Source organism: Juglans regia, chromosome 16 (assembly GCF_001411555.2).
Source record: "Juglans regia cultivar Chandler chromosome 16, Walnut 2.0, whole genome shotgun sequence".
In the NCBI taxonomy this organism is placed as follows: Eukaryota; Viridiplantae; Streptophyta; class Magnoliopsida; order Fagales; family Juglandaceae; genus Juglans; species Juglans regia.
This window is the reverse complement of record NC_049916.1, coordinates 24,943,757-24,963,373: the sequence shown is the minus strand read 5'-3', so window position 1 is coordinate 24,963,373 and position 19,617 is coordinate 24,943,757. Positions and strand designations below refer to the sequence as shown.

The window sequence follows — 19,617 nt, the reverse complement described above, 5'->3', positions numbered from 1 at the left end:
GGGAAGAAAATGCCTTGTCCGGGACTGCCTTTGAGGTAACGAAGTACTTGAGTGGCAGCCTGCATGTGCAGAGCACGAGGAGCGTGCATGAATTGACTGAGAATGTTCACTGCAAAAACAATGTCAGAACGAGTAATAGTCAAGTATATGAGACAGCCAATAAGTCTACATAGGGAGAAGGATCTGGAAGGAGAGAGCCGTCGTGATTGGTGAGCTTCAAGTTTTGTTCCATGGGGAAGGGAGCGGTCCGAGCACCGAGTTGTCAACTATCAAATAAGATTTCAAGAGCATATATGCGTTGGTTGAGAAAAATGCCTTGAGGTGATCGAGCAATTTCGAGACCAAGAAAATATTTGAGAGGACCAAGATCTTTGGTTTTGAAGTGTGTGGAGAGAACACGTTTGAAGACCTCAATTTTGGAATGATCATTGCCGGCCACCAGAATATCATCGACATATACAAGAACAAGAGTGACACTGGTAGAAGTAACCAATGTGAATAAAGAATGATCTGCCTGAGATTGAGAAAAACCTGAATCAAGAAGCACAGTAGTTAGTTTAAAAAACCAGTTACGGAAGGCTTGTTTGAGGCCGTAGAGGGATTTGCGGAGACGACAGACGCGAGTCTCTTCTTTTGAACGGAGGAGGGGTCATGTAGACTTCCTCATCAAGGTTGCCATGTAAAAAGACGTTATTGACATCAAGTTGGTGAATGATCCACTAGAGATGCAGCAACAACTAATAAACACCGAACGGTAGTCATTTTGGAAACATGAGCAAAAGTCTCATGGTAGTCGAGGCCTTCAACTTGAGTGTAGTCTTTGGCGACTAACCGAGTTTTGTATCTTTCGACGGAGCTATCTGCTTTGAGTTTGGTTTTGAACACCCATTTGCATCCAATGGGTTTCTTTCCAAGGGGAAGGAGTTCAAGTGTCAAGGTGGAATTATCTTTAAGAACATGAAGTTCAGCAGACATGGCGTCTCGCCAATGGGCATGATGAGTAGCAGCAGAATAAGAGGTAGGGTCAACAGAAACAGTGAAAGCATTTAAAAAAATAAGATGAGAATGTGATAAACGAGAATAAGAAAGAAAAGCAGATAGAGGGTGAGCAGTACCTGAGGTCGATGCAGCAGGTGAGGATGCAGTGGGCTCAGTGTGTATGGTCGGGCATATATAGTCTTGAAGATATGTGGGTTGAGTAGTAGTGCGACGGGGACGAGGAGGAGGAGGAGAAGGAGGAGGAGGAGGGGGAGGAGAGTCGGAAATAGTGGAGGTAGGGGTAGAGGGTGGTAAGATGGGTTCAGGGACAAGGAGGGGAAGAATAGGAAGAGGTGTAGGTGAAGGAGTAGAAACATCTTAGAAAGGAAACTGATGTTCGTGGAAAGTGACATCACGAGAATAGAAAACAACCTGAGTGTCTAGATTATAGAGTTTGTATGCTTTATGAGTGCCAGGATAACCGAGAAATATACACTTAGAAGCACGCGAAGAAAATTTGTCACGAGAAGCGTGGAGAGTTTGGGCATAACAAAGGCAGCTAAAGATGCGTAAATGGGCATAGGTTGTAGGGATAGCGAAACGAAGTTCAAAAATAGATTTATTTTGAAGAAGTCGACTGGGAGTGCGATTGATGAGATAGGCATCGGTGAGTACACATTCACTCCAAAATTTCAAGGGTAAGTGAGCTTGAAAGCGCAGACTACGAGCAACATTCAGGAGGTGCCGATATTTACATTCCGCAACACCGTTTTGTTGTGGAGGTTCAACACAAGTACATTCATGAAGGATGCCGTGATCATGAAGATAGTTTTGAAATTTGTGAGAAATAAATTCTTGGCCATTATCAATTCTAATAATTTTAACCGTGGTTTGGAATTGATTTTTGATAAGAGCAAAAAAATGCATGAGATAAGTGTATGCTTCAGATTTATAGCGCATGAGATAAATCCAAGTAGTGCGAGAGAAACCATCAACAATGGTAAGAAAATAATGAGCACCATAAATAGAAGAAGTATGATAGTCACCCCATATATCGCAAAAAATTCTATTAAAAATCATAGTATTTTTATTAGTAGAAATGGAAAAATGTAGTCTAGTGTGCTTAGAACGAGCACAAATGTCACAATCAGAAATAACACAAGGATTATTGAAAAGACTAGGAATAACTAAGCGGGAATGATGACCTAGGCGTTGGTGCCATAAGATTTTATTAGCAGTACTTTGAGTGGAAAAATCAGTAATGGGTTGGGGCCAATACACATAAAGTCCATTGCAAAGCTCACCCGCTCCAATCAGTCTCATCGACTGTGGGTCCTGAAAAGAAACAGTGGAAGAGGAAAAAGAAATAATGCAAGAATTAGTATTTGTGAGTTTGGGAACAGAAAGGAGATTAAATAAGAATTGAGGGACAAAAAGAACATTATGTAAAATGAGGTGTTCGGCCAAATGACAAGTGCCGACACCCTCAATGTTTATGATATGCCCATTTGGTAAAGTGACCTTCTGGTCATAAGAGAGGGGAGACAGAGTAGAGAAGAGGCGTCAGTCATGGCAGAGGTGATCGGTGGCACCACTATCCACCACCCAATCAGAGCGGCTATCAAAGGAAGGAGAAGAATAGACATTACCCATGAAGTTTGCGGGTGAAGTGTTCGGTTGAAGCAGATCAAGGAGCTTTTGGTACATATCATGGGTCAAACCAGGAAGTGGGGAAGAGGTGGAGACTTGATGAGCCATCGGCGCCGAGGTTGATGGTGGTTTGCCGAGGAGAGACAACAAAGAATTAAAAAAAATTTTGCGATGGGGGGAAGGGTTTCCATGGCTAAGATCTGGGTTCTGAGTTGGGAAAAAGTGTCATTGAGGCCAAGAAGAAATTGATAAACTCTCTCATCTTCAGCTTGTTGCTGCAATTGTTTGAGATCATTGGTTTGTTGTAAGTGACTGAGTTCATCCCAAATTTGCTTGATTTGGTTGTAATAATCATGGACAGAATGATTGTGTTGCTTCAGGGAGGATAACTAATGCTTGAGATGGTAAATCCTAGCATTGTTGCCACGGCAAAATCTGGACTGCAGATCGAGCCATACGGCTCGGGAATCGGTGTGAAATTCAAGGGAGTTGGCGATGGAGGAGCTGATGGAATTTAGGAGCCAGGTAAGGATCATGTCTTTGGTTGTATTCCATTGTCTATAATCTGGAGAGGTAGTTTCGGGTGGGATAAGAGTACCATCGACAAAAACTAGTTTGTTTTTGGCATTAAGAGCACGGGTCATGGCTTTTTGCCATTTGGAAAAATTGTCCCCGATGAGAAGGCCGGAAACGAGTATAAGGTTACGAGAGTCAGAGGGATGGAAGATATAGGGAGAGAGGACAGTGGAAGAGGAAGAAGAAGCCATGGGGGTCTCAGGTAGGGAGGGATCGTGGTTAGGCTGATACTATGTCAAGAACTCAATTGTTTGTATTTCAATGACTTAATTTTTACATTGGGAGTGGTCAAATAAATAGATATAAGGAATAAATCTATCTAAAGTAACTAATTTAGTATGGTATGAATGTGTAATTACAGAGTAACGGCTAATTATACTAAAAGCATTGTGTTAAAAAAATTGGAGAAGATATTGACTTGATTAATGGAAGTAATCTGTCAATAGAAACTTTTTCTAATGATGTGACAATGGCAATCTTATTAATGTGACGAGAAATTCTTTGATCTATTCAAAATTTTTATAAATATAAATGATATAAAACGTCCAATCAGTAATGCAGTTAGTATATCATATTCGTAAATATTCTTTTTCTCATATATAAATATAGTCTGTACTTGTCAAAGAAGGAAGACTACTGACATGACCGAAAAACAGCAAAGAAAAAGAAGGACAAGGAGAAGGAAGGGAAAAGGAAAAAAGAGGAACAGAAGTGATCACTTTATTGGAAGTCCAAAGGCGACCCTAAAATAATCTAAAGTTCCTCTTGGAGATGATTGTTAAAGTTATCACAAACTGGGTTGTTCGTTAAAGCAATCACAAATTAGGTTCCGCATGGCATACTTTTACCGCAAGTAAACTAAAAAAAGGGAGCCTTGGCCAAGTGCTGTGTTTCATCCTTTGGCATGCTTGAAATCATGACAAAATATCACAAGAATCCCTGTCCTACCGGCCATGAGGTTTTACCATAGAACTGAAGAACCCTTTGATCACATTTGCTGTTCAACCTTCATTGGTGTTTCAAAAATTAACCTACCTCTAGGGATCAGTAGAATATTGACCCAATTATTGAGTGCTAATAGGAAGGGAGGATTTGCTTGAATGAGGGGAAAGGTGTCTGTCTCGTCATACCACTTTGCTAGAAAAGGGAGCAAGGAAAATATTGTTATTATAAACCTCACAGAGTGTCTCTTTTATTCTCCACCACTGTCCTTTTAGTGGTATTTGGTTTGTTGTCTTTGTCTTTAGAGATAATTGAAAGCACTAATCATCCAGAAAAGCTATTTTATGCCAACCTAATGTGTTTTTTAAAAGCATAAGTAGGTAAAATAATCTAATAATTTATCACAAGCTAGCATGCTTTCCAAGTTTGCACTGCTGCATTGTCTCTTTCGACCCTTATGCAGCTGAAACCTGAAAATACAATGATTCTAGGCTCTGCTTCATACATATAAGCATATTCTGAGGCACATATATATAGAGTTTTATGAATGTCATTTTCTGAATCAAGAAAATGACTACAGCACGCTCATGAAATGTGTCCACCTTAATTGTCTTGAATGCATGCATGTACTTGGGAATCTCTTATGCATGGCTAGCAGATGGATTTTGACAGAAATCAAGAAGAATTAATTAAAGAAGTTTTGAGAAAAAGCTATCTCACGAGTTGAGATAGAGAGGGTGTATATTATTGACATATATAGGATGATTACAGTCTGTGCACACTAAATAATTACAAGCTGTTACAATCTGTAAATAAGGAAACTAAGCTAAGAAAGGAATTAGAGAATGCTACAATAAAAGAGCAATAGTAAATACAATTGACTAACAGCCTGGACTTCCTAGAATAGCTATGTACACGTACTGAGATTATGAAATCTCTTCTCTGATTTTCTGCAATCCTGAAGTGATCATCTGTTTGCTGATTTCTTGCATTCCTGCTTTAATGCTTTCATTCCTTATATTAATCTGGAAATAATAGCAAACTTCGTTTTAATATTGAGGGTGTTTTTGTAGTTTCAACTAGGCGTCATCTCAGGATTATCATCTTAAATTAACATTTCGCCTCAATCAATCCACTAACATGCTAGACGTGCCCCAACAACAGAAAAGTGGTCTCCTTCCCCTTTTTGTTTGAATTTTAAAACTAAAAAGCAATGGAACTTGCTTTCCTTTTAATTAACTGTCAATTTTCAGCTTCTCTCTAAGACTCCCACCCTAAGTAAAGTTAATGATCCTTACAGTGTAGAAAGGAATCATCATTTGGTCTAGGATCTCTTGCATGAGAAAAGGAAAAGCACAAATTGTGTCCTAACATGGGTCTCATTCTTCTCAAGAAACTCAGCATCCTCTTCCTCATTTTAGCATCACTCTTATCAGCTTGTATTGCAGGTGGGTCTTTGGGTCCTTTTTAAGTAATTTGCTGCAGCCTTTGTTGCAAATCGTACTGACATGATCACTGGCAGCCTCTTTTAGAGAAGGGGTTAGGGTTTTATGTCAGTTGCTCCTGAAAAGGTTCATGGGTTTGATCTTGATCTTGATCTTCTTTTCCTGCAGATGCTTATTATACATATTAGTGCCAGGCATGTGAACAAATTAATTAATAAGCTGTTGTTTTTCCTTTTTTCTTTAGTGAACATTACTTTCCATACGTTTCCCATATATGCTGGCTGCTTCAAATATGCTTGATAAGAGGAGAATCTTACACCATTTGTATGCTTGAAATGCCTTTGCAGGTGGGCAGTCCAAGTTCTTCAATGAGTTGGCTAAAGAAGCGGATACAATGAATGAGGTTTGTCACTCACTGATCCTTATTTGTGTTGGGATGTGAGTCATGTTCTTAATTTCTTTCTGTAGCCGTTTCATCAAAAGCACCAAGCTGCATGGATCGATGATTCTCTATATATAATAATCAAACTTGAAAAGCACTAAACTCTTAGCTAGATATTAAATTACTGTGATATGTGGGTGAAGTACTCGTCCATGCAACGTCCTCTTTTATTTTCAGATTTGTTAGTTCAATATTGTGTGATTTTATATATTTATTTATTTATTTAATGGATACATAGGGAATACCAGTACAGAAACCATCCCGCCACGATGAAGAGGTCAGTATCCACGAGAGGCTTTTAAGGGTCAACACAAAAGACTATGGAAGATATGATCCAGCACCAGCTCTTGTGAAGCCTCCTTTCAAACTCATACCCAACTGATGCTCATTTAGCCATGAGTATAAAAGCTTGGCTGCAGTCTGTGTGGAAATATCTAAATAAATGAAGTAAATCTCTACATATATGTATGCCCACCTATATATATGTATGTAGCATATGGCACAACATTATACTAAGTTTTTGAGCCCTCCGCGTAATCATGTGTTATATATATATATATATATATATATATATATATATATATATTTGTGTATGTAAGAAGTTATAGTAAAATGTGTTTCAAATTTCGTTGTGGCATGTTTAAACCATAAACAGTGGACTAAATGAAGGGCATTTTGTCCAGTCTATGATCTGTAATATAATGAGGATTGATACTTATTCATACATAATTCATGTAAAAGAGAATATTAAAGCATCGTTTGGATGTTAAGATGAGATGATGAGAAGTTTGTAAATAGTAGTAAAATAGTACATGAATAGTAATAAAATGGTTTGAGTTAAGATGTTATATGGGTTGTGCGAAATGAGAGAAAAAAAAGTTGAATAAAAATATTAAAAATTATTGCTAGAATATAATTTTTTTAATATTTTTTTTGTTTTGTGATTTGAAAAAATTAAATTATTTTTTATGTTTTATTTGAAAGTTTGAAACGTTGTAATGATTAGGTAATGTTTCGATGAAAAAGTTGAAAAGTTAAAAGTATAAAAATTAAAAATTGAAAAGTGTTTATGTTTGAGTAGATTTTTTTTTTGGGAGGGGGGGTGTTGAATTGAGGGTAGAACTATAAATATATATTTGTTTTTGAGTGGGGAAAATTAATTTCTTTTTTTATAATCTACTTTATAAAAAAAGTCAAAATAATTTCGAAAATCTTGGGATTTCTAGTTGATATGCTCCTACATGAGGCAGTGGCTGCCTCTGCCCATGGCTGGCTATGCTTGGCCATTTTATCAATTTCCGAGTAACTTAACTTGGTTTAAGTCATTATTGCTTAACACGAAATTAAGAGGTTGAGCGGTTGCAATAAAATTAGAAGTGGTTGGTTGGTTTTGATTAAATTAAAACTATAATAGCGTTCGGGCTTTTTGAGCAGTTCGGGTTGGCTTTGTAAACCCTTTCATACACGTTGAAACATACATCAATGCCACTGCTTTTCATTTGCTTAAAACGTCCCGAGTCCTGACTCCTGGGATATATAGCTCACATAAATTAAACATGCATACAGTTTCAAGCATATTTCACTGTTCTTTATCAACAGTTTCTATTTTGAAATAACTACACAGACACAGCCTGTAATTGATGGACACACACACACACACACACAAGCCTGAGAGAGTTAAAAAAAAGTAGCAGGAATCGTCGATTCCAAACTTTGGGTGATCATATTGCATTAAGAAATCATCTGTTTCTCCGGATCAACTTAATGAAATTCAATCCATGTCCGAGGAAGAAATACACAGGCCAATTACTAATCCACCAATACAAAGAGACCCCTTGGATCCATGAAAAAACATTTGCTTTTATTAGTCTCTATCATTGTATCCATACACAACCCAATCTTGGGTTCCAAATCTTGTCCAGGACAAGTTGAGAACCTGAAGGCAGGTTTAGTAACGAGGATTTGGCTTGGTGGACCTGTTGAGTTTGAGACACGTATCCCGTGTATCCTGTTGGGATTGGGACACGTGCCCCAAAATAGTTATGGTGGGAGGAGAATATGGCTTATGAAATTCTACATATGGTGGTATAATTGACAATTGCCCTTGCATTTCATGATGCACACAGGCTTTAAAAGACAATGAAAAATATGCAGTTCCTCCTAAGAGATATTTTTGTGGTTTATTTTTTGAGGGCTGCTACAAACACAAGAATCCCACACACTGATGTGGCACACCATTGCCACATCTACCCACTTTTTTTTCCTTTCTTTTTCCCCCCCTCCCCGTGTGTCTCCCCCTTCCCGTGCATCTCCCCACCTGCTTCCGCCTTCTCCGTGGCCACCATAGTGGTCCGGGACCACCTTAGGGCTGGCAGAAGCCGCCGTCATCTCCCCTTCCCTCACGGCAGCGCCTCTCCCGTGCGTCTCCCCTCTCTTCCTCCCCCTTTCCCTCTCTACCTCCCCCTCCCCGTGGCCGCCATGGTGGTTGGGGACCACCTTAGGGCCGGCAGAAGCAGCTGGCAGTCCACAAGCTTGCCGTGCACGGGAGCTCCCATCCCCCCGCCAGACGGTGCCGCTTGGATCACCGGCGGCTTCTGCTGGTCCTGAGGTGGTCCCCGACCACCATGGCAGCCATGGGGAGGCGGAGGCAGAGAGGGAAAGGGGGGAGGAGGGGAGGGGAGACGCATGGGAGGAGGAAAAAAAAGAAAGGAAAAAAAAAAGAGAGAGAGGAGACATGGCACACTCACAATGTGTGGGATCCCTTTGTATTTATAGTGTTTTTCTTTTTTTTTTAATCCTATTGGTCCATCTACATCCTATTCAAGATATCTAAACCCGAAGATAGGACCCGTGAATGGCATTGGCTTTTACATATTCCATTTCGACTCAATCTTCACTGCCATTGTAATGAATCTACAGCTTGTTGGTGAATCTGTTTGTCCCCGGCTGCCACTACGTTAAAACCTGGAAAATAAAGCAATAAGCAACAAAATGTCATTACGCAAAGTTGATTTGACCATGAAAAATACACCCAGGAAAACAAAACGAAATGAATTTACAGTCTGCATCAAAAAGTGAAAACTTGGCAGATAATTAGCATACTTGTTGCACGAGAATCTGGAGATGCCTCCCAGTGAAGCTGGTTTCCTTTCCAATCGGTTATAACACCCCCCGCACCTTCTATCACAGGTATCAACGAAAGGAAATCATACGGCTGAGAAAAAAGAGTTACCATTTTGATCAGATAGGAGCAGGATAGCTATATGTTCTGAATAAGATGATTATTGCGCAAAAGGATTACAGGAAAAAAAAAAAAAACCCTGCTGTCGTTATTTCTGAAAATATGATTCAGGTAGTTTCCCCAATAACCACCAAAAGATTAATACAAATTTCACTCCAGCCGATTTGTTTTCTCGGAAAGACCTGGACACATATCCATTTGACCAGTGCCACCCATGCCATTCACTACTTGTCCCAGCTTGAAAATCTAGGAACGTTTACTAGCACTTGATAATAGAGATATAAGCATAACCAAACATGTCCTGGGTGTCACAGTAAATCAACAATATAAAACAAGAGTGACTGAAGCTTACCTTTAAACCAGACTCAACAACTAGATCCACAAAACCAGAAGCCAAAAGAGCATAAGCATAGCAGTCACAGCCATATAATGGCACTTTTACCTGTGGATCATAGAACGTTACAAAGAACATCAGGAATCAATGAACAAGTATTTCAATTTGTTTCCCGATGCAAGAGAGGGTACACCTAATTGAATAGTGCGGGGAACCATGCCATTTATTTTTCTAAAAATATCGGCAAATTTATACTGCAAGCCATCTGGTGACGCAGATTAAAAGCAGCCCAAAAAATTTGTCAGAAATACTGGTGAAGCATCAGATGTAGAGAGGAAAGATGAGTAGAAGCAATACCGAAAACATTAAAAAAATCTGAATTATCATAATTTTCATACAGTTTTTTAAATCATAAGCACATCCTCAGATACTATTAGGAAATATTTTTAATACAACATACAACCTCCTTTCAAAATCAAGTTTAAGCAGATAACCATAGACCTTGTTTCTAACACGAACAAATGCTGCTTCGGCATCTCCACTGAAGAGATGTGGACTTGTAGTGTACCTAAACAGAGAAAATGAAAGGAAGCATGCAAAAAGAAAACAGGTTATAGATCCACTAATCACAGAAATTATGCATAAAGAGTTTCACTATCTTCCCAATAAAATGTAAATGCATAGAAAAAATAACCGATATTTAATTTCCTGCACTTTTTTGTTTTGTTTATTGTTTTCTTCAGAAGAAGAAATATGTACTAGTCATACAAGTAGGCTTGTGACAGTTCTGCACAAGTCCGAGTAGACACTTCTTGTCCATTTAGTGTTGTTTTCCTTCCACTTCTCCCAATCCATCTTTCTCTCAGAATAGGCTGATCGATTATGCCAAGAATCTGAAAAAAAACATGCATATAGTTTTTAAGAAGTTTATCTCTATTTCACAAGTTGAACTATCCATATACCATGCAAAAGAGACAAAACCCTACATACCGTTGGCAATATGTATTTCACTAATGATTTGGGCACAGGCCATGGATGCATTGGGATTCTATGTATTTCCCTCCCTTCTTCCTCCCATACTTTTTTAACATATTAAAAAGAGAATTTTATGTTTCACATTTCAAAGAAAAAAAACCCACCTTTTATATTAATCGCAAATTTCAGTTCAATATTATGCACTGTATAAGAGCTGAGGTATACTTACTGGTTTACCCCTGTATAGGAGTGCAATTAGGGTACCGAACAAGGGTTTTCCTGGAACAAATAGTAGCATAGAATTATTTGTGTATAATTCAAAAGGCTTAAGCCTAATGATGATAATATATGTAAATAAAAGGAAGAAAAATACCAGTGATGAAACTCTTTGTTCCATCTATTGGATCTAAAACCCAAACATAGTCCGCAAACTTCTCTTTGCACCTCCATCCATTCTCCTCTCCATAACTATGATTACATATATTTTGATAAGTTAGCAATAAGAAACAAAAAAAATTCCATTTTTATTTGTGAAATTCGACACTTTTGGTTTTGGATTGGTAATTTACAAAACGCACACAATCTTTCTTCAATCCACAACCTCACTTCAGCCCATTGTGATTGGTATTTCTATTTGATAGTCAAGGAGATGATAGAAAGGAAAATAAATATTAATAACATAGCATTTAGATTAGAGAAGCGCTTCAGACCGGTCCGGTTGTTAATCCCGCAAAAACAGCCCTCCATTCAACTTAAGACACGTAAGGAAAAACACTAAAAGAAAAATATGCTAGACCATAGACAATCAAGCTAGCCCCTTACTCATTTGCACCGCCCAAGACACGAGCCCCTCATCTATTCTTCTTCCCTCTTCCACCAAAGCCCCCAACCCTAGAAATTCCCCTACCCAACCTGTGCGACAGAGATCGACCAAGAGCCTCAACGGAGCTCGACTTCACGAGGTTACCTTCGGATTCTGGAGCCTTCACAGACTGGGCGGCTACGTCCTCTTCAGCCGCGGGCCGCACCACCCCGGATGAGTTCTCCCTTGGCTTCAATGCCGGACCTACCGCCGTAGGAACCAGCACTAGACCCACTGGAATGTGGTTTGTTGCGCCCTCCAGGCAAATCAATTACGGCCTCGCGTCCATGGAGATGGGCATGGTGGGCCTGCGCAACCTCTTCGTCGTCACACCTGCCTCATCTTTCCACCACAACCACCACCATTAGCATAATCCCATCATGTCCAATCCTCATTCCATCAACGGCTCCAACCCCGCCACTGCACTTGGAGTGGGCGTCAACGTGGGCATCATCCCTCTCCTCACTGCTACTCCTTGCCTCACTCCATCAAACATCGGTGTCGAAGACCTTTCTATTCCTTTATACCAACGATTCTTCATTCTTCGTCTTTGGTTCATTCAATCCACTTTTGTAAGCTTTTATCTCAAACGATTTGATTATTCACAACAACAACAATGAAAATTTATTTTCTTAAAATCAAATACATTTGACAGATTGTGGTTTGAGGAGAAGGGTCAATGTCAGTGGACTGGTGGATGGGCTCTGGGTTTCGTGAGGGCACGAGGAGAAGATTTGGGAGTTGAGATTCAGGGGTTCTGGATTTCCTTCGGGTTGAGCTTCAACAAAGGAGGTGAGATTCGCGATTCGTGGGGAGTTCTCCTTAGGGTTGAGATTCGACGAAGCCAACGCGATTCGTGGAGAGTTCCTTTGGGTTGAGATTCGGCGAAGGGGCGAGGGGACTTCCTTCGGGTTGAAATCGCGCAAAAGAGAGATTGCCCCTTTTCTGATGTTTGCTGGTTTAGGATAAGTGTGGTGGAAGTTATACGTGTAACTATGTGATTGGCAGACTGTTATTTGGCTAATAACAGCCGGACTGGTCGCAAGGAATTCTCTTTAGATTAATACCACGAGACTTGAGAGAATGAAGTCTAGACGCAACTAGTTTGATACAAAAACATGGGATGGTATTTAGATTATAATCACGTACATTGCATGAGAAGGAAAATTCTCAAGTATAATTTTAACCATAGATTCCTCTGCTGCTTGATCTGCAATGGTTACAGGACCTGCAGCAAATCGAATAAAATATGAACAACGATGACAAAAGACCTAATGTAGAGAATTAGACCAAATAAATTAATTAATCCTATCTGATCATGATATTTTTTCCCCTAATAAGTGAGGAGAGAGAGATCTTTTTTTTTTATTGGTAAAAGTGAGGAGAGAGAGAAATCTAATTTGCCATCATCTAGAATTACGAAAGTAAATAATAGTTAGTTTGACTAGGCCTCGTCTGTATTCAAAATCCATCTCAACTCATCTCATCATTACAATATTTTTAAATTCTCATATAAAATATAATAAACAATTGAACTTTTTTAAATCTCAAAATAACTTTCTCAAATTATCACATAAAATATAATAAATAATTTAACTTTTATTCTACCATTCACAAATCATCTCAATCCATCTCAACTAATCTCTGAATACAAACCACTCATAAGTCGACTAGAATGCGAGTACTCCCAACTTAAGGAAATGAGAATAGCATAAAGCATAGAAGTTCATAAATTCGATTTTGATTTTGTTTTACCTTCCTCGGTTTTCTCAGAAAGCCAGTAAAGGTTCAGGACATAAAAAGAACTGCATAAAGCCTCGTATTTTCTATTCAGTCCAATCACTTTGATTGTAGGAGTGGTTTGTTGTGAATGATTAAGTTGTGTTTAGTCGTTGAATTGAGTTAGAATTGAGCTGAATTGAGATTATAAGATATTGTTAGAATATTATTTTTTTAATATTATTATTATTTTAATATTTAAAAAAATTAAATTATTTATTATATTTTAGATTAGAATTTAAAAAAATTATAAAGATGAATTGAGATGAAATTGAGATCCAAACTAACAAATTTAGAATAGTCAAATTCACAACAAACCATATTTAGATCTCTTAACGAGACTAATTGGAATATTGGAACATCAAAGCAGCACAAGCAACTCACATTTAAGTTTTAACCTTCTCTGCCGAGGAAAAAAATATGACTTTTTCTCATTTTTCTTCTTTTTTCATTACCATAACGACCCAAAAACAAAGCACTCATATACTCTCTATCATCTGTAGATTCAAGCAAAATCTCTCTCATCTTCCTTTTCCTGGAAATTTCTCAGCAATTAACTGAGGGAAAAAACAAACGAAAATCAAACACCCAGATTTCCCACTCCAAGAAAGAAGAACTTACTCAGATCCTCCTTGACAAGAATCTCGAATTTATTCCGGAAGTACTTCCGATTGACTTCTCCGGCGGCGTCGGCGACCTTGTTGGCGACCTTAGCAAAGTGATCGAGTTCGGAATCTAGAAAGTCTAGTTGTTGAAGGGCGTCCGGGACGTCATTTGAGAGATTGGAGTTGGAGGCCATTGCGGTTGGGCGAGAGAGAGAGATTGGGAAACGAAGGTTGGGGGCTCTGTTGAATGAGGAGGTGCGAGTGGGAGTGGGAAAGGGAGTTTTGGGAAAGAAGGAGAGGAATGAAAGGGTTTGGGAGACGAGGCAGGACTGAGTGACCATTACTACTGCGAACACAAGGTTTTCAATCCAGACTGAGAGACAGAGAGATGGCAACAGTGGAGACCGAAGCCTCGAAGAGTGAGAGCAGTGAACTGTCAAATATAAAAAATGATCAGACTTTTCATTGAAATGATCTGTATTTTACACTCAAGGTGGTTACGTATATATATATACAGCTACGCTAGGGTAGATTCTATATGGAAACTGTGCAGCTAATGAAATGATATGCTAATTACAAAATATATAGAACAATTTCAAGAATCAAGGAATTGCTGATTTTGTGCTCTTAATATGGAAAGATTATGTCAATACGCTCCTCAAGTTGGTGCATAGAAATATGTAACGTTTAACTTGCAGAGAAAATGGTGGAAGGGGTTCTGTCCTAAAGTTTTGGTGAAGATATCGACGACTTGCTCATGAGAGGATATATGAACAACTGTGAGGAGACCTGATCAGATTTTGTCACGAACGAGGTGACAATCAATCTCAATATATTTTGTGCATTCATAAATATATGATTGTGAGCGATGTGTAGAACTGATTGATTGTCACAATGTAAGCTAGCTCGAGATGAGAAATATCAATATCAGTGAGGAGCTGTTTCAGCCAGGTGAGTTGGCAAGTGGTGACGGCCATGGCACGATATTCAGTTTCATCATAAGAACATGCCATTGTTGTCTGTTTTTTTGTATGCCAGGAAAGAGGGCTAGAACCGAGCTGGATGAAATAGCCTGTGGTGGAGAGACGAGTGGTGGGACAGCTGGCCCAATCTGAATCAGTGTAAGCAGTAATATGTAAACTACTGGAGGAAGAGAAAAAAATGCCATGCCCTGAACTGCTTTTAATATAACGGAGAACACGAGTGGCGGCTTGCATGTGAGGAGCTCGAGGAGCATGCATAAACTGAATGGGGATGTTCACTGCAAAAACAATATCAGGGCAGGTTATGGTCAAGTAGATGAGACGTCCAACGAGTCATTGATAAGCACGAGGATTAGGAAGAAGAGTTCCATCATGGTTGGTGAGCTTCAAATTTTTTTCCATGAGAAATGGAGAGCTTCAGGCACCAAGTTATCCACTATCAGATAGAATATCAAGAGCATATTTTCGTTAGTTGAAAAATATGCTTTGAGGTGAACGAGCAACTTCAAGACCAAGAAAATATTTGAGAAAACTGAGATCTTTGGTTTTGAAGTGTGTAGGTAGACAAGAACAATGGTAATACTGGTGGAAATAACCAAGGTGAATAAAGAATGATCTGCCTGAGATTGGGAAAGACCTGCATCAAGAAGCACATCGGTTAGTTTAAAAAACCAGTTGTGAGAGGCTTTGTTTGAGGCCGTAGAGGGATTTGCGGAGAAGACAGACATGGGTCTCCCCTTCGGGACAATAACTGGGAGGTGGTGTCATGTAAACATCATTATCAAGATCACCATGCAAAAATGCATTATTGACGTCAAGTTAATGGATGATCTATTGTTGAGTAGCAGCAACAACCAATAGACACTGAATTGTAGTCATTTTGGCAATAGGAGCAAATGTCTCATGGTAGTTAAGACCTTCAACTTGAGTATAGCCTTTGGCAACCAGCCGTGCTTTGTATCTTTCAACGAAACCATCGGCCTTAAGTTTGATTTTAAATACCCATTTGCAGTCAATGGGTTTCTTACTAAGAGGTAGTAGCTCAAGGGTCCAGGTGGAATTGGCCTCAAGGGCACTAAGTTCAGTAGACATAGTTTCACGCCAGAGGGAATGGCAAAGGGCAGCGGAATAGCATGAAGATTCAACAGAAGTAGCGAGAGCAGTTAAAAAAGTAATGTGAGAAGGTGAAAAACGAGAATAAGAAAGAAAAGCAGATAAGGGATAAGCAGTACTTGAGGTCTGTGCAGCAGGTGAGGATGTCGTGGGCTCTGTGTAGGGTCTAGCAGACATAATCTTAGAGATATGCGGGTCGAGTAATGGTTCGACAAGGATGAAGGGAAGTGGGAGGGGGAGGTGGAACGGGGGTAGTAATGAAAGGAGTGTGAGAAGTTGATGGTAAGATAGGCTCAGGGATAGGGAGAGGTGTGGCGCCCTCAACCCCCACGTGTTATTTTTGTAGAGTTTGTGACACCGGGATGATGATTACACTGATCATGCACCCCAACGACCAGTGCTCAAAGTGTGTACAACATGCAATAAGTGTTAAATATAATATTCGCAACGTATAAATAAAAAATATCTTTATTTATTAAGTACCAAAATTGTTCAAAAATAGTAAAATATCATTACAAGATTTATACAATCATCCGACAGATAATTTAAAGGAAACAAATAACATAAGGGAAACAAATCTCATAACTCTGATCAACATATCAGCAAGTCATACCTCTAGCGGAGCCGGTCTCTCGAGCTCATTCTCGAGCTCTGCATCAGAATCTAAGATACCATAAGACAGAACTGTAGGGTAATACACCACGTGAGATTATGACATCTCAGTAAGTAATTTAAGCAAAACAACATCTAAGAGATTTAAAACACATTAATACAATCGCACGTGCACATACAATCAAATATGAAGAAAACAAAACCACATTTCCTTCTTCCCAAAAATTACACTTTTAATCACTCACGCCAAAAATCTCATTTGGCCCAGTCATAACCATTATTTTATTATGTATGCACCACGGTCTCTCCTATGGACCATTCACACACCTTGACTCTCATCGTCACACCACGGGTAATGTCCGTACATGAGATTTCGTAATGAGCGATGCTCAGTTCCGCACTCAGTGCGTACATGGCCAAGCAGCCTTTAACCCCGCCAGCAAAAGGCTATAGAATCGGTACGAGAGCGTTACCTTCTCGTCCGTTCTTATCGTCACCCTGTGACAACTCAGGGGACGTCACGTCATTCTATTACGCTCCCGAGTGACCAGATGAGCTCCACCGAGATAATGTCTCATCTCGGCTTAGGGTCGTAATACACACGCACCAACATAATCCGTCTCAATTCCAAACAGATAACGTGACTTCATAGCACAATTTATTAAAGACAATAAATATGCATTACAATAGTTATCAAATGACATATTAAATTGCTCATTTATAAATTTACAACAATTATAAATACACAGTATACAACCAACTACACGTGTAGTCTCATCCTCCAATCTGGCCCAAAGCCCAACACTAACCTCAACTGCAATTAATTCACAACACTTCAACAGCCCAAGGCCCAATTCCAACAAACCAACAGTTCATAAATAAATGTCAATTATAATAACGCTATTTAAAACGCATGGGTTGCGTTGAAAAATTACGTACACGAAGATGGAAAATTTTTGGAAGATCGCGCGAATGGAGGTGTTGCCAAAAGTGGCGACACAGTGGCGGCAACACTGACTCAAGGGCAAGATAGTGGCATTTCTGGTGGGTTTTCTCTCAAAGGAATTCGGTCTAGAAAAATGGATGGAAAATTAACTCACTGTAAGCATAAAAATTTCCAAGAAACCGAGCGAAGCTCAACTTTTATAGAGATAGCAGGACATGGCAAACACTTCACAAACTCTCGAACTCACCAACAAAATTCACAACACAATAAACTAAAAACTTAGAAATGAAAATAGCTTATACAAGATAGAAAGGATGAGGAACTCGGAAGATTTAATTGAGGAACCCGTGGCCTATATATAGATCGAGTAAGTTGGTTTGATTGAAGAGGACAACATAGTTCACATGCAATGGAAGCTCGAGGTGGCCGCGTGTCACACAGGTAGAGAAGACGAAAAATGGCAATGTAATCCGTGGAGAAGAGAAATGCCAAGGTGCGGACGTGTGGCGCGGCAGTTGGACAGCAACTCTTCGGAGTTCACTGCTACACGACATGGATAAAAAAGTAGAAAAATGAGGTGGAAGATGGTGGCCGTGCGGAGCGGTAGCTTGACAGCGAGTCTTCGAAGCCACTACCGAACGACATGAAGCTGCCATGAGGTGGAGGAAAGAAGGTGGTGGTAACGATAGCTGCTAGAATAAGAAGAAGCTGGAAAATGGTGGAAGAAAGAAGAAGAAGCTAAGCGGCGCAGGAAGTAAGATATGGATCCCTAATGTTCCTCTCCAAAATGGCGTCGTTCTACTAAGGGGAGGGGCTGGGTTTCAAACTCACACGGGCTGGGCCATTTCAAAACACACGGGCTGGTCACAACACAACACACATACACACGGCCAAACAAAATAAAAACATTGCAATTCAAAAGCCCAAACCAAAAATACACCAAAATAAATTAATAAAACATAAATAAAATAAAATAACACATTTAAATAAATAAATAGGGAATTAAAACACACAAAAATTTAAGGATCTCACAAGAGGTACAATAGGTGTAGATGTATGAGGAAGATCAGGAATGTCTTGAAATGGAAATTGGTGTTCATGGAAGGTAACATCTCGTGAATAGAAGGTGACTTAGGTGTTGAGATTATAAAGCTTGTAGGCTTTATGATTGCTAGGGTAGCCAAGAAAGACACATTTAGAGGCGCGATGAGAAAATTTGTCACGAGAAGTATGGAGAGTTTGAGTATAACAGAGACAGCCGAACACGCGAAGATGATCATAGGTGGGTGGAATATTGAAGAGAATTTCAAAGGGGGATTTATTATCAAGAATACGACTTGGGGTACGGTTGATAAGATAAGCAGCGGTGAGGACACATTCACCCCCAAAAGTCAAAGGTAAGTGAGCTTGAAAACGGAGACTACGAGCAACATTCAGGAGTAGGGCTGTAAAATGAACAGTCTACTCGAATTCAACTCGATTAAACTCAAAATCGACTCGAATCGAATATTAAATGGATCGTACGTAAACATATAATTAGTCTTGATTATTAAACGATACAAACTCATATAAAGCTCAACCAACTTGATTAATATCCGTGAACAAATTCGTATGAAGCTCAATTCGTATATATTTATACATATATAATACAATATATATATATATATATATAATAGCCAATAGTTAGATAGATATAATTTATAATATTCATAATTATGTATATAGACTTAGTCTTACTTATAGTCTACTACATATTCTATATATAAATTTATAATATTAACTTCTACGCTTATAGAACTAGAAGTTATGATGAACCAAAGATTAATCTAGGATCGTATTCCATAGGGATTGACTTATGTAATAAACAGAATAAAATTAAATAATAGAAACAAATTTAAAAGGAATGATGAATTTAAAGTACCAAAATATAACTGGAATGATAAAATAAATTAATACGGGCATGAATTAATATACTTAGTGATGTAATACTGCAGTATAGAATTTAATCAATAAAAATAATAAATTAATCCAAATATAATTAAGAATCTTAATTATTTTATAGAAAAAACATGATTGAAAATATAAAAAAAAAATCAATTCTAAAATGATTTAAAAATAAAAAAATATCATTGAT

General features: G+C 38.8%; 3 protein-coding genes across 4 annotated transcripts; 1 reads left to right on the top strand and 2 right to left on the bottom strand.

Moving 5' to 3' along the window:
- Window positions 1-5,393: 5,393 nt before the first annotated feature.
- On the top strand, window positions 5,394-6,748 carry LOC109013341 (protein CASPARIAN STRIP INTEGRITY FACTOR 1). Of its 2 annotated transcripts, none has more exons than XM_018995381.2 (3): window positions 5,394-5,594; window positions 5,939-5,994; window positions 6,287-6,748. In XM_018995381.2, the coding sequence occupies exons 1-3, from the start codon at window positions 5,519-5,521 to the stop codon at window positions 6,413-6,415; spliced, it is 261 nt and encodes an 86-aa protein (XP_018850926.2). In that variant the 5' UTR covers window positions 5,394-5,518; the 3' UTR covers window positions 6,416-6,748. The 2 variants fall into 2 exon arrangements, with proteins under 2 accessions (XP_018850926.2, XP_018850925.2); XM_018995380.2 differs by having other exon boundaries at window positions 6,272-6,715.
- Window positions 6,749-7,737: 989 nt separating this feature from the next.
- LOC109013338 (bifunctional phosphatase IMPL2, chloroplastic-like) lies at window positions 7,738-14,353 on the bottom strand. The gene is made up of 9 exons (XM_018995375.2): window positions 13,846-14,353; window positions 12,595-12,673; window positions 10,957-11,051; window positions 10,813-10,862; window positions 10,377-10,501; window positions 10,110-10,176; window positions 9,627-9,716; window positions 9,136-9,247; window positions 7,738-8,997 (listed from the first exon to the last, which is right to left on the bottom strand). The coding sequence occupies exons 1-9, from the start codon at window positions 14,168-14,170 to the stop codon at window positions 8,927-8,929; spliced, it is 1,014 nt and encodes a 337-aa protein (XP_018850920.1). The 5' UTR covers window positions 14,171-14,353; the 3' UTR covers window positions 7,738-8,926.
- A 1,290-nt stretch (window positions 14,354-15,643) lies between these two features.
- LOC109013342 (uncharacterized mitochondrial protein AtMg00820-like) lies at window positions 15,644-16,102 on the bottom strand. Its single transcript, XM_018995382.2, has one exon. The coding sequence runs from the start codon at window positions 16,100-16,102 to the stop codon at window positions 15,644-15,646; it is 459 nt and encodes a 152-aa protein (XP_018850927.2).
- Window positions 16,103-19,617: the final 3,515 nt, after the last annotated feature.